At 38.7% G+C, this 12,782-nt stretch overlaps 1 protein-coding gene across 4 annotated transcripts in view; it reads left to right on the forward strand.

Annotated features, from left to right (window-relative positions):
* slc4a3 (solute carrier family 4 member 3) overlaps nt 1-12,782 on the forward strand; it is a 204,831-nt gene that overhangs the window by 144,307 nt on the left and 47,742 nt on the right. For all 4 annotated transcript variants that reach the window (XM_060930294.1, XM_060930296.1, XM_060930295.1 and 1 more), the window contains 2 exons: nt 2,772-2,950; nt 6,325-6,545. In XM_060930294.1, the coding sequence (XP_060786277.1) occupies nt 2,772-2,950; nt 6,325-6,545 (400 nt within the window). The remainder of the gene's footprint in view (nt 1-2,771; nt 2,951-6,324; nt 6,546-12,782) is intronic.

The following is a 12,782-nucleotide window of genomic DNA, read 5'->3' on the forward strand; positions in this document are numbered from 1 at the left end:
TCTAAATCTTCCAATTTTAATTAAGAAAATCTCACTGCTGTGTTTGTTTATAAACTGTCAGTCACTCGCTAGCACAGAAGTTTCACATCTCCAGCATGTCTCTTTTCCAGTTTTTCGATGTCCATTGGTATGTTTTTCTCTTGTAAATATGCTTGAAGAATATATAATGAAGTTTTGGTAGCCTTTTGGGTGTTTAGCGCATCTTTAGTTTTAGTTTATTTATTTAGTGCTTAAAACGAGCACTGAATTAATCCCATCTTCTCTCTCCCGGCTGACAAAGAAATGATTGTGTGCATGCACAACAGAAAAATTTTGTCATTGGATCTTTGCATGATCTCTGACATGTGATGTCATGTTGTCTTGACAGCGTGCAATATTATAACAATATTGCATGCTCATTCTCCATTGGGGAGAGTGGCGTAATACATGGAGGATAAGTGATATGATAACAATATTGCATGCCATCAATAAACCCACTAGAAGGGAACAGAATACATATTTTTATTCCATGGAAAAAGTGGCCTTTGTGTATAAATTGTTAAATAACAAAGCAGTTTTTGAGAAATTATCAGCTGTTCAATAATGGAGTGCAAAACTGTTCATAGCAATTGCAGTCATAAGACTATCCAAAGATGTATGTATGTATGTATGTATGTATGCATACACAGTACCAGTCAAAAGTTTGGACGCCCCAACTCATTCATAGTTTTTTTTTCTGCATTTTGACTATTTTCTACATCGTAGAACAATACTAAAGACATCAAAACTATGAAATAACATGTGGAACATATATGGAATTATTTGGTAAACAAAAAAAGTGTTAAACAAAATATGTTTGATATTTTTGATTCTTCAAAGTAGCCACCATTTACCTTGATGACACTTTGCAAACTACTGACATTATCTTAACCAGCTTCATGCGGTCATCAGTCACCTGGAATGCTTTTCAGTTAACAGGTGTGCCTCGTCAGAAGTTAATTAGTGAAACTTCTTACCTTCTTAATGCATTTGAGATCAAACAGGAAATAATAAATAATAAAAATACAGTAAATAGCCCTATTCCACAACTGTAGTAATCCATATGATGTCAAGAACTGCTAAACTAAGTAAAGCAAAACGATATCCATCATTACATTAAGGCCTGAAGTGTCTTTTAATCAGGCTTGTAGTACTCAAGTCCGACTCGTGCCCTAATTTTAAGGACTTCTGACTTGACTTGGACTTGAGCACTGATGACTCAGACTTGGACTCGGACTCGTGCATTAACTGCATGCAGACTCGTAAATTGGAGATGAGGACTCTGATTTTTTCTTTATTTTTTGTAACCTGCCATAATTCTTAATTTCCCTGAGGGAACCTGCCGAAAGGGATCAATAATCAATAAAGTTGTATCTAATCTAATCTAATCTAATCTAATCTAATCTAATCTAAGAATTTGGCATAAGATATTTATATCTACATTAATTTTTGAACTAATTTCATGCTAGAGTGTCACACCTGCGTGCCTTGGCATGTGGCGTGATAGACTCTCAGGCGCGCTCCAGACAATGTGCACATCAAGCGGACTCTCGCGCATGCACTGTTAACAACTTGCACCTGCACAGGATTAAGGCGCAATCAGCATGCCGATATAAAAACTGTGAAAACACACTTACTTTGCGAAGTATCTAGTTCGGTTGCTGACACATTACCGGAGCCTTATTTCCTTGTTTGGTTTCCTGATCCCTGATTTCCTTTTTCTCGTCTTTGATTCTGCAGCGTCTATGATAGCCTGTTTGTACCTCGCTCGACCTATTGCCTGTTTCACTGTTTTACAATTTTGCCTGCCATTCTGGATTGTTTACCTGTCTTCACTTGTATTAATAAACACACCTTCTGCACTTACATTCATCTCCCAGTCATCTCTGACAGAATACTTAGACAAAGAGAATGCACATTCATCTGTTCATACGTCATGTTCAGGAAAAAATTAATGTTAATGGCGCTAAAACAACCACTGTCAAATGGTGCAGTTAGAGTCTTGTTCTCGGACTCGACTCGGCTCAATCGTGGACTTGACTTGGACTCGACTCGAAATTTTTTTAATGACTTGGACTTGACTCGGACTTGAACACTGGGGACTCGAGACTGGACTCCGATTCAAGGTTTAGTGACTTTACAACACTGCTTTTAATTAATAAAAATAAAGAAAAAACAAACATTGTATTTGAAGGTGTGTCCAAACCTTTGACTGATACTGTACTTGTAGGTGTTAGCTTGGTGGTTATAAACATTCTATTCTCAGGCATAAAGTCATATTTTATGAAAACCATTAGTTATGGCTTTGCGAAATAGGATTGATTCTGCTTTGTTTAAAAGAAAGATGTTACAAAACCCCCCAAAACATCTCCAATGAAGTTAGCACCTATACATATAAAATATAATAGCGTTGGTTTTGTGCGAGTGTACTGTATGCAGGAATTGGTGTATGACATTATGACATATCTCCTGGCTTGTGTGTGTATGTGTTTGTGTGCGCAAAATGTTGGTATGTATGATATATCTGATGACTGTGTGTTTAGTGGAGGTGTGCAGGAAAGTGCTGACACAACAGTGTGTTACACATATACAGATACACATCTGCTGACTCCACATTGTAGACCTTGCATGACAGTTTCTCTCTCTCTCTCTCTCTCTCTCTCTCTCTCTCTCTCTCTCAGTGTATGTGTAGTGTGTTTGTTCATGCACAAGAGAGCAAGAAGTAGAGTTTAATGCATGTTGTCCTTTCTCAGTTTAGTTTGGGATGTGAGGGAGTGATGATGCCACCTATTCCTCTCCCCACATTCTATGTGGAGAATGAGAGACCCCCAAGCCCAGAGCTGCCCATCACCAGAACCGCAGAAGTACACGAGGAAAAAATACATGACAAACAGGAAGAAGAAGAAGAGGAGGATGAAAAGGCATTAAATAGGTAAGCAGAGACAAAGCTCAACAAGCCATGACTAGCTGATTTTCCAAAAGATTTTGCCGCAAACAGTCACTGAATATCAAAGTCAGAGTGGTGGATCTTTCATGCATTATGTAATACCCTGCTAATATTACCCATAAACCAACTATAATATATGGGGTATCACAGGCTAAAGAAGCACTGAGATAAAACCAATAGGAAACAATATCTTCTGTATCTTTTGCAGAAACCGCAAATGTCCACAAACAGAACAGTGTCAATGATATACATTTGAATGGTGAATGATTCATATTAGCCTTAGAAATTTCAGTCACACAAATTTCTTAATATATCCTTATATACTCCAGAAGTCTTGCACCAGTTGAATCTGTCATGCTGTAGCCATGCTGTTTCCCAGTCTTACTGGTCTTGTGTTTCTTGTTTTACTTTTATTTTTATTGTCTTTGTAAAGCATCGTTTGTCTTAGAAATTGCACTATGGTTGCAAAAGTAAACAGGTTTAAATTGCAGTACTTATACCACAGCACCGTTGAATTCTCAAATCTGATTGGGCAGAAATGGTTGATTAGCTTTCTATAGCAGCATGGTCTCTGTCAGGCTGCATGATAAATCACTAGTGCATATTAATGTAATTATTTTAATACATTCAACAGTTATTCCATGAAATTGAGTCGTACATGAACTGATAGCTGATGAGGCACGTAACACCGAGTTGGCTTTAAGCCATGTACGACGAGATTGAGTGGAATAACTGTTGAACTGTTGACTTCTTTACATAAGTTTCATTCTATCCACATTCACTGGATTTTGAGAAACAGAGCATTTTTATTTTACGTTCTTTGCAAATTTGATAAATAAAAACTTTATACAGAACGTCCAACAAAATCATTTCTGCTTAGAATGTAAACAAACCGGTGAAATGACAGGAGCAATTTGTGAAAAATGCTATAATAATAATTATTGAAAAATAAAAAAGATAGGTTCTTACCATCAAATATTTGTATTCCATATTTTGTTGCTTTTTTGTCATTTTTGGGGTTTTCTTCTTCAGGTTTTTTTTTGGTGGTTGGCAAACCAACTTAAAGGTACAAAGGTGGAAGAGCGGGGGCACTGTATTATTTTAGCTATTTCTGTGTCTTTTAAATACTTGATAGCAATTTTTGATGTTTTGTTTTAGAGTTTTTATTTTGTCCTTGGTTGGTTCAGCAGCACGCTCTGCCATTTTGTTTTTCTCTACTCACAGTATATGAGCTGATATCCAATCAGAGCACGCAATTGTGCATATCCAGTGAATGTGGATAGAATAATATAATTTATATAGCAATGGATAATTTATATGGAAATGCATTGTGAATGTTTCATATGAACAGATTTAAAAAGTGTGTAATTGTTGACATGGTGAAGTTTTCTGTAAGAAGGCATTTCTTTTGCATTTTGGGGATAACTCTTCACTATCAGCTGTTACTTTAAGTTTTCTGATACAGGATAGTTTTCAGGACAGAGGGTTTTGCGGTTTCTTGGTAACATAATAAGCTGTGATTTTTGTTTTATTAACATTGTGAAAGTGAGGGAACAACTGTTTACAGCTGTTGTAACATCAGTAATAACAGGAGCTAATTTGTTTTCTGGATATTTCTACTCCATTAAATGTAAACATAAATGGATAAAATGTATGATGTGTGATTCACAAACTGTGTGTTGGCAAATTTCTGAGGTATAAGAGGAGTAAAACGGTTCTGAACATGCTGTTTTTGGAAAATAATCTTTGGGATAATAACAGTACCTGGACTTCATTAGGCTGTATCACGCCACCCTGTTGCTATAATAGTATGCCTTGAGAGTTTTATTAATCACTTAGATTGCAATATTTAATTGGTTTGGCCAATTAAATATTAAATATTGGTAAGGATAGCTAAAGTTTGCTAGCTAATGTTAGATATTATTATATACTAGTAGTTATTGCCCATGAACCTGATTTCCTCTGAATGGTACCTTTGTATAACACAGGTCCAGAAGGGCCAGTGGAGAGTTGAATGGACACATGTGTTATATATATATATATATATATATATATATATATATATATATATATATGTTTTCACTGTGTTCTGTCAAAATGACGTAAATCGTTCCCCATGTCTCCTTAGTGACGGAGACTCGGCCCTAGCGGAAGTTTCCAGCGAGGAGCGCTGATTGTGAGGTCCTGTACAATCGAAACTCTCAGGCGAGTCGGGGAGGGGATTCCCCACTGAGGCTGCGCGCAGTGTGTTAGCGTGAGCATGTAGCCTATGGGAAATGAATAGTGTTTGGATTAGCACAGTGTGTTAGCATGAGCATGTACCCTATGGGAAATGAATAGTGTGTTGGATTAGCACTAATTCTGTGTTTTGGAAAATTGAAAACGTTATCTTGGGCCCTCTGGGGTGTCACCAATCCATGTGCAAAGTATGGAGCTGTGTCGATTTACATAGGTGAACAGACAGAGAGACAGACAGCCTCCCTTTAGTCATATAGATTGTTATTTTAGCCCTTATTATTTAAGTTCTTATTATTACTATTTTATTAACATTAGTATGTGTTAATTTGTCTCACTGTATTGTGATAAGAAATTGCCTTTAGTTATGCAATCTTACAATAAGATGTTCCTTAAAATGCTTCAGTTACATCACTGTCCTCTCTATAATTTAGCAAATACATCTCCCTTTAATTAACTGGAAGAAACACAAAAGATCTAACTGTTGAGCATGCGCATTTGAACATTTTTTTTGTAGATGCTTTGTAAAATTTAAATATGTTTATATGAATAAATGTGAAATTTTGTAATGCTCCAGAGATGTACTGTGCATGTGATATGCAACACTATGGGATGCACAATATAAATAATTTGTAAAATGCTAAATAATTCACTAGAAGAAAGCAGAGAGCGAGGTCCTCCATTGCTGCTTATGTGCTTCCTATAATGGCATTTAGAAAAGCATTTACAAATCTGGAAGATTTAAACTGGTGCACAGAAAATTAACATGTTAAATAAAGAGTGTGATAGTGTATGACTGTGGTATTGAAGAAAAGTAGGAATGACTGCCAGAACGAGGGATGCCCAGGCAAATTTATACTCGAGCTCCCTCTGCTGGTGGAGTGAGATTCTGAACAAAATCTGAAAAGTGTGATGAACAGCCAGAGAAAGTTTTGTGTCACCTTGATTCTTAAGCACATGTGTGAACAGCAGAAGATAATTTACAGTACGGTACTTTTTGTGACTGTTATGGCCTGAGGACCCTTTTCAGATTATTTGACAACACAGTATGCATCAGAAATATTTAAGAAAACTGTGTGTCCTGTGCCCTTGTGTTCTGAATAAGCTATGTCTTTGCTGTACAGGTTCAGTTCATCTTTAGAGCTGGCCAGTGTCCCTACACGAGCCTGGTTCTGCCGGAAACCCATCCACCGGCTGAGCGGAGCCCAGCGCACCAACTATGACCTGAGAGAACGCATTTGCATTGGCAGCATGACTGCCATGGAGACGGCCGTTTATCAGAAAGTGCCCACGGATGAAGCAGAGGCTCAGATGCTCGCAACAGTTGACCTGGATGACATGAAGAGTAAGAGCGGCAATGTGGGGCTTGCAGGTTACAATATTTGTGCTGCATTAGTGACTGGTTATTTTTTTAAATAGTGGAAACACAGGTGTCTGTCACTAAAGTATACACATATCTACATATCTATGTGTGTTCTTTTTTTTTATCCGTTTCATCTGTTGATTGGGCTTCCTGTTTAATTCTTAGTCTTTCCTTACAAATAAGAGCAGAGCAAATCAACATGATTCATAGTGTCTGCCGTGTTACACTAATTAGTAAGGCCTGCAACTAAACTACTAACTAGCTAGCTAAATGTCACTGAAGAATGTAGTGACAACTACCGAGCCAGCATGCTCGGTAGTTGTCACTACATTCCTACATTCCTAATGCAAATAATTTATTTACAATATTTACCTACACAGATAAAATAACAAGCTATACTAGTTGTGTAATACTGTTATGTATTGCGTTACTGCAACGCTGAGCTCTGTCTGACTAGGTGTCAATATACCATATGGCTAAATGTATGTAGACTCCTGGCCATCACAACCATATGTTATTCTTTCCCAAACTGTTGTCACAAATTTGGAAGCACAGAATCGTATATTATGTCCTTGTATGCTGTAACATTACAGTTTCCTTTCACTAGAAATAAGGGGCACAAAAATGTTCCAGGAAGATATTGTCCTTGTGCATAGATCGAGGTCCATGAAGACATGATTTACACATGATGATACAAAGGTTGGAATGGTAGGTCTCGAGTGGCATGTACAGAGCCCTGACCTTAACCCCAGTGAACACCTTTGTGATGAACTAGAATACTGAGTGCGCCCAAGGCCTGAAAAAAGTGTCTGACCTCACTAATGCTCTTACAGATGAATGAGCAAATGCTCACAGAAATGTTCCAAAATCTAGTGGAAAGTCTTCCCAGACAGTTGGAGGTTATTATAAGAGCAAAAGGGGACTAAATCTGCAGCTGAGTGTCAAAAAGCACATATGGTTGTAATGGTCAAGTGTCCACAAACTTTTGTCTATATAGTGTATGTCTAGATTTGATGTAATTCATATTCATTAACATTTTAATGATTGGCAGTTGGTTACAAGGTTCTGCCCCTTTGAGATGTTTCCCAATTATTGTATGAAAAAACCCATTCATCGTGTCCACTTACAGTGGGGCAAAAAAGTATTTAGTCAGTCACCAATTGTACAAGTTCTCCCACTTAAAAAGATGAGAGAGGCCTGTAATTTTCATCATAAGTATACCTCAACTATGAGAGACAAAATGAGGAAAAAAAATCCAGAAAATCACATTGTCTAATTTTTAAAGAATTTATTTGCAAATTATGGTGGAAAATAAGTATTTGGTCAATAACAAAAGTTCATCTCAATACTTTGTTATATACCCTTTGTTGGCAATGACAGAGGTCAAACGTTTTCTGTAAGTCTTCACAAGGTTTTCACACACTGTTGCTGGTATTTTGGCCCATTCCTCCATGCAGCTCTCCTCTAGAGCAGTGATGGTTTGGGGCTGTCGCTGGGCAACACGGACTTTCAACTCCCTCCAAAGATTTTCTATGGGGTTGAAATCTGGAGACTGGCTAGGCCACTCCAGGACCTTGAAATGCTTCTTACGAAGCCACTCCTTCGTTGCCCGGGCGGTGTGCTTGGGATCATTGTCATGCTGAAAGACCCAGCCACATTTCATCTTCAATGCCCTTGCTGATGGAAGGAGGTTTTCACTCAAAATCTCACGATACATGGCCCCATTCATTCTTTCCTTTACACGGATCAGTCGTCCTGATCCCTTTGCAGAAAAACAGCCCCAAAGCATGATGTTTCCACCCCCATGCTTCACAGTAGGTATGGTGTTCTTTGGATGCAACTCAGCATTCTTTCTCCTCCAAACACAAGTTGAGTTTTTTTACCAAAAAGTTCTATTTTGGTTTCATCTGACCATATGACATTCTCCTAATCATCCAAGTGCTCTCTAGCAAACTTTAGACGGGCCTGGACATGTACTGGCTTAAGCAGGGGGACACGTCTGGCACTGCAGGATTTGAGTCCCTGGCGGCGTAGTGTGTTACTGATGGTAGCCTTTGTTACTTTGGTCCCAGCTCTCTGCAGATCATTCACTAGGTCCCCCCGTGTGGTTCTGGGATTTTTGCTCACCGTTCTTGTGATCATTTTGACCCCACGATCAAGGGAGATTATGTCTTCCAGGTCTTGTATGTCTTCCATTTTCTAATAATTGCTCCCACAGTTGATTTCTTCACACCAAGCTGCTTACCTATTGCAGATTCAGTCTTCCCAGCCTGGTGCAGGTCTACAATTTTGTTTCTGGTGTCCTTTGACAGCTCTTTGGTCTTGGCCATAGTGGAGTTTGGAGTGTGACTGTTTGAGGTTGTGGACAGGTGTCTTTTATACTGATAACGAGTTCAAACAGGTGCCATTAATACAGGTAACGAGTGGAGGACAGAGGAGCCTCTTAAAGAAGAAGTTACAGGTCTGTGAGAGCCAGAAATCTTGCTTGTTTGTAGGTGACCAAATACTTATTTTACAGAGGAATTTACCAATTAATTCATTAAAAATCCTACAGTGTGATTTCCTGGATTCTTTCCCCCCATTCTGTCTCTCATAGTTGAAGTGTACCTATGATGAAAATTACAGGCCTCTCTCATCTTTTTAAGTGGGAGAACTTGCACAATTGGTGGCTGACTAAATACTTTTTTGCCCCACTGTACATTCACACCCAGAGTCTGGGCAGCAATCAAAATGACATATTAAAAGCCTGTTGTTCAGTTGTAAATCTGTGTTCCCTTTAAAATGCAGTGCTGCCATAAGGTCCCTTAGAAGCTGTGCTTCATTTGTTTTCTATCAGCGCTGTCAAGGGCTTCAGGATTTTAACGCAGGCCCTGCTGTCCACCGAAAATGGCTTGCATCAAATGAATGAACAGCCTGATATTGCAGTGAGATATCTGATCATATGATTCACTAAAATATTTAAATTCACTAAATGTTATGAAGGGCGTCCATGGTATGGCGGTGGCGTAGTGGTTTATTTATTTATTTATTTGCACATGATAAAAGAGATTTACAAGAAAACATAAATGGAGCAAAAACAGAAAACGTGCTGGGGGAAGAAAAAAGCACAATGGCTTGTTCTAAGTCTTCCCCCATTTAAATTAACAAGTAATTAATACAAATGTAACAAATTAGAGAATAACTATATTAACAATAGTAAATAATAACAAATAATAACAAAGATAATAATAATATAATAATTGGTAACAAAATTATACATTAAACTGTAACAGGTATCATAACTGAAATAAATATAAACAATGTCAATTGCAGATAACAAAATATAAGTTAACGAGTGAAAATAAGAAATGAATAAAATGTAACTTAGGATCTATACATAAAGTAAAAAAAAGTATAATTGATTGATTTTGAAATGGTGAATAAATATTGTACTAATAACAGAAGCCTGGTGCATGGTGTAGTGTAATATTTTACAATTTAATCCAAGACTGAACTATATTTAAAGATAAAGGTCAAGTGTGGCTGGGGAATGAAAATAGGTGGTTTTTGAGATTACGTTTAAAACTAATTATGGATGTAAAACTTTTAAGGTGGAGGGGGAGGTTATTCCATTCAATTGCACATTTGTATTGAACACTCTTTTGACCTAGGGATGTTCGCACTAGGGGGATATGTAGTTGGTCGCTTTGTTGAGTTTGGTAAGCATGAAATTGGGAATTAAGATTTAAAAAACTATCGAACGTGTCTGGAAGAGAATTTCTAAGAAATTGGAAAGTGAAGATATTTAGCTGAAGTCTACTGATATCAATAATATTTAAAATCTTAAGCTTTGTAAATAGAGGTAAAGAATGGCCATAAAAACTGGATCCGGTGGCCATACGAACAAATCTTTTTTGGAGTAGTATTAGGGGCTGTAGTGTAGTTTTGTAGGCACATCCCCATACAATATTTCCGTAGGTCAGATATGGGTATATTAAGTTATTATATATGGTCTAAGGTCCTGGGTTCGAGCCCAGCGGTTGGCGAGGGCCTTTCTGTGTGGAGTTTGCATGTTCTCCCCGTGTCTGCATGGGTTTCCTCTGGGTGCTCCGGTTTCCCCAACAGTCCAAAGACATGCAGGTTAGGCTAATTGGTGGCTCTAAATTGACTGTAGGTGTGAATGGTTGTTTGTCTCTGTGTCGGCCCTGCGATGACCTGGCGACTTGTCCAGGGTGTACCCCGCCTCTTGCCCATAGTCAGCTGGGATAGGCTCCAGCTTGCCTGCAACCCTGTAGAACAGGATAAGCAGCTACAGATAATGGATGGATGGATGGATAAACTTTATGAATATTATTGGCACATTTGGACATTTAATATAAAATCATGTTAATACAACATTTTAATGAAATTTTAGTCTTAAAGCAAGTAACTGTGGTGTAATGCCCCTCCAAAAAAAGGATTCCTCAAAGGTTCTTTGGGTGGACAGTAGTTGTAATGCTTCATATTTGTACATCCCATCTTCATGTTAGGCTGAATCCCAGATGGCTTCCTGTTCACTTTGTGCATCTTTGATAGAAGATATAATGTCAGTATAATGATATAACGTAGTGCTCTATATGCCTTAAGGCCAATTTATGCTGACAACCCAGTCCTCGCAGATGGCGTTGCAGATGGCGTCAGCATAGCCCCCCCCTTCGCAGATGCTCTGCGCGCACCTCCCAAAAATTGTGACCACCGCAGAAGCCTCGCAGACAGCGTCGCAGACAAGAGGGCTCTGATTGGTCCACTCTACATCCGCTGTACACGCACTTCCGCTTCCCTACTTTCCCGATTTGGTTTGTTTTCATTACCGCCATTTTTAAAAACACGAGCGAAGATGGAGCAGCACGAAGAGCGGTTGATCGAGGAAGTGAGGAAGTACGTACATCTATACGACTCCAGTTCTAGTCATTATAAGTAACCGGAGGATAAACACTCCACTAACCACACCCACCAACTACTCCTAGCGATTTCGCGACTTCGCGCCCCCTTGCGTTGTGGCGGTGAATAACATCGCGCACGCCTATTACTCCCCGCTCAACGATAAATTACAACTGTCTGCGAAAAGCTATCTGCGAAAGCCTTGTCGCAAGAGCATGCAGAGGCCCTTAGAGAACACCATTTAATGTTCATTCATAGAAAATGTATGGCTCCTTGTATTTGTGTTGCAGTATATTTCAAAACCTTTTGATCATGTTTGCACATGTTCTCTCCATTTTAACAGAGATTGAAATGTTATTGTTTGCCACAATTACTGCAGGACAAACTTGCTGCATCTTGTGCACAAGATTTTACCCTATAAGAGGGGCATTCGACTTAAATTTGTAAATGTGCTGTTATATATAATTTATTGCTTACATACAGTAGGTTTGGATAGAATAGAATGCCTTTTGTGTCACTGCACAATGAAATTTAGTTCATCATAGGAAAGCAAAGCTGCTGCGTACATGCGCACCACCACTCTTGGGCACTTCAGCCCAAGGCTGTCCCATATTAACGTAACTGCATTTCTTTGGACTGTGGGGGAAACCAGAGCAAACCCATGCAGACACGGGGAGAACATGCAAACTCCACACAGAAAGGCCCCCGTCAGCCGCTGGGCTCAAACCTAGAACCTTCTTGCTGTGAGGCAACAGTGCTAACCACTATACCACCGTGCCACTCAAAGCAACCAACATGAATGAATGGAGACAATTACTTTTAAATGGGTTCTTCTACAGGTTTTCAAGCACTTGGTCCACTGAAATAATTTTTCTGGGTCCGAATTAGTACGCGGTCTGCCAGTTGGTGACCTCTGCCCTATAAGTTAGACAAGTGACGACACCATTCAGATTTTCATAGAAAATAAGCTAAATGTTTTTTTTTAATTGATTTTGAATTTGCTACTCCAAATTTGCTGTAGTATTTAACTCATCAATTAGTTGGTTATGTAAATAATTACCCACTAGTCCCCACCCCAGAACCTCAAAAATAAATAAATAAATAAATAAATAAATAAAAATCCTACGACTTTCAGTGGTACAGTTATACAAAGGGAAATGGACACAGCTACTCAACCAGGGATTTCATGTTTGGTGGAAGTGTGCAATTTGAGGCTTGCACCGGCTGCTGTTTGGATGGGTCATTTTGTGTATGCCTGCTGTGTGGATGTCCATACTCTTAAATTTGTTTTTAGAGAGAGCAGGACCAGGGTCAACACAG

This window comes from Neoarius graeffei, chromosome 9 (genome assembly GCF_027579695.1).
Source record: "Neoarius graeffei isolate fNeoGra1 chromosome 9, fNeoGra1.pri, whole genome shotgun sequence".
NCBI lineage: Eukaryota > Metazoa > Chordata > Actinopteri > Siluriformes > Ariidae > Neoarius > Neoarius graeffei.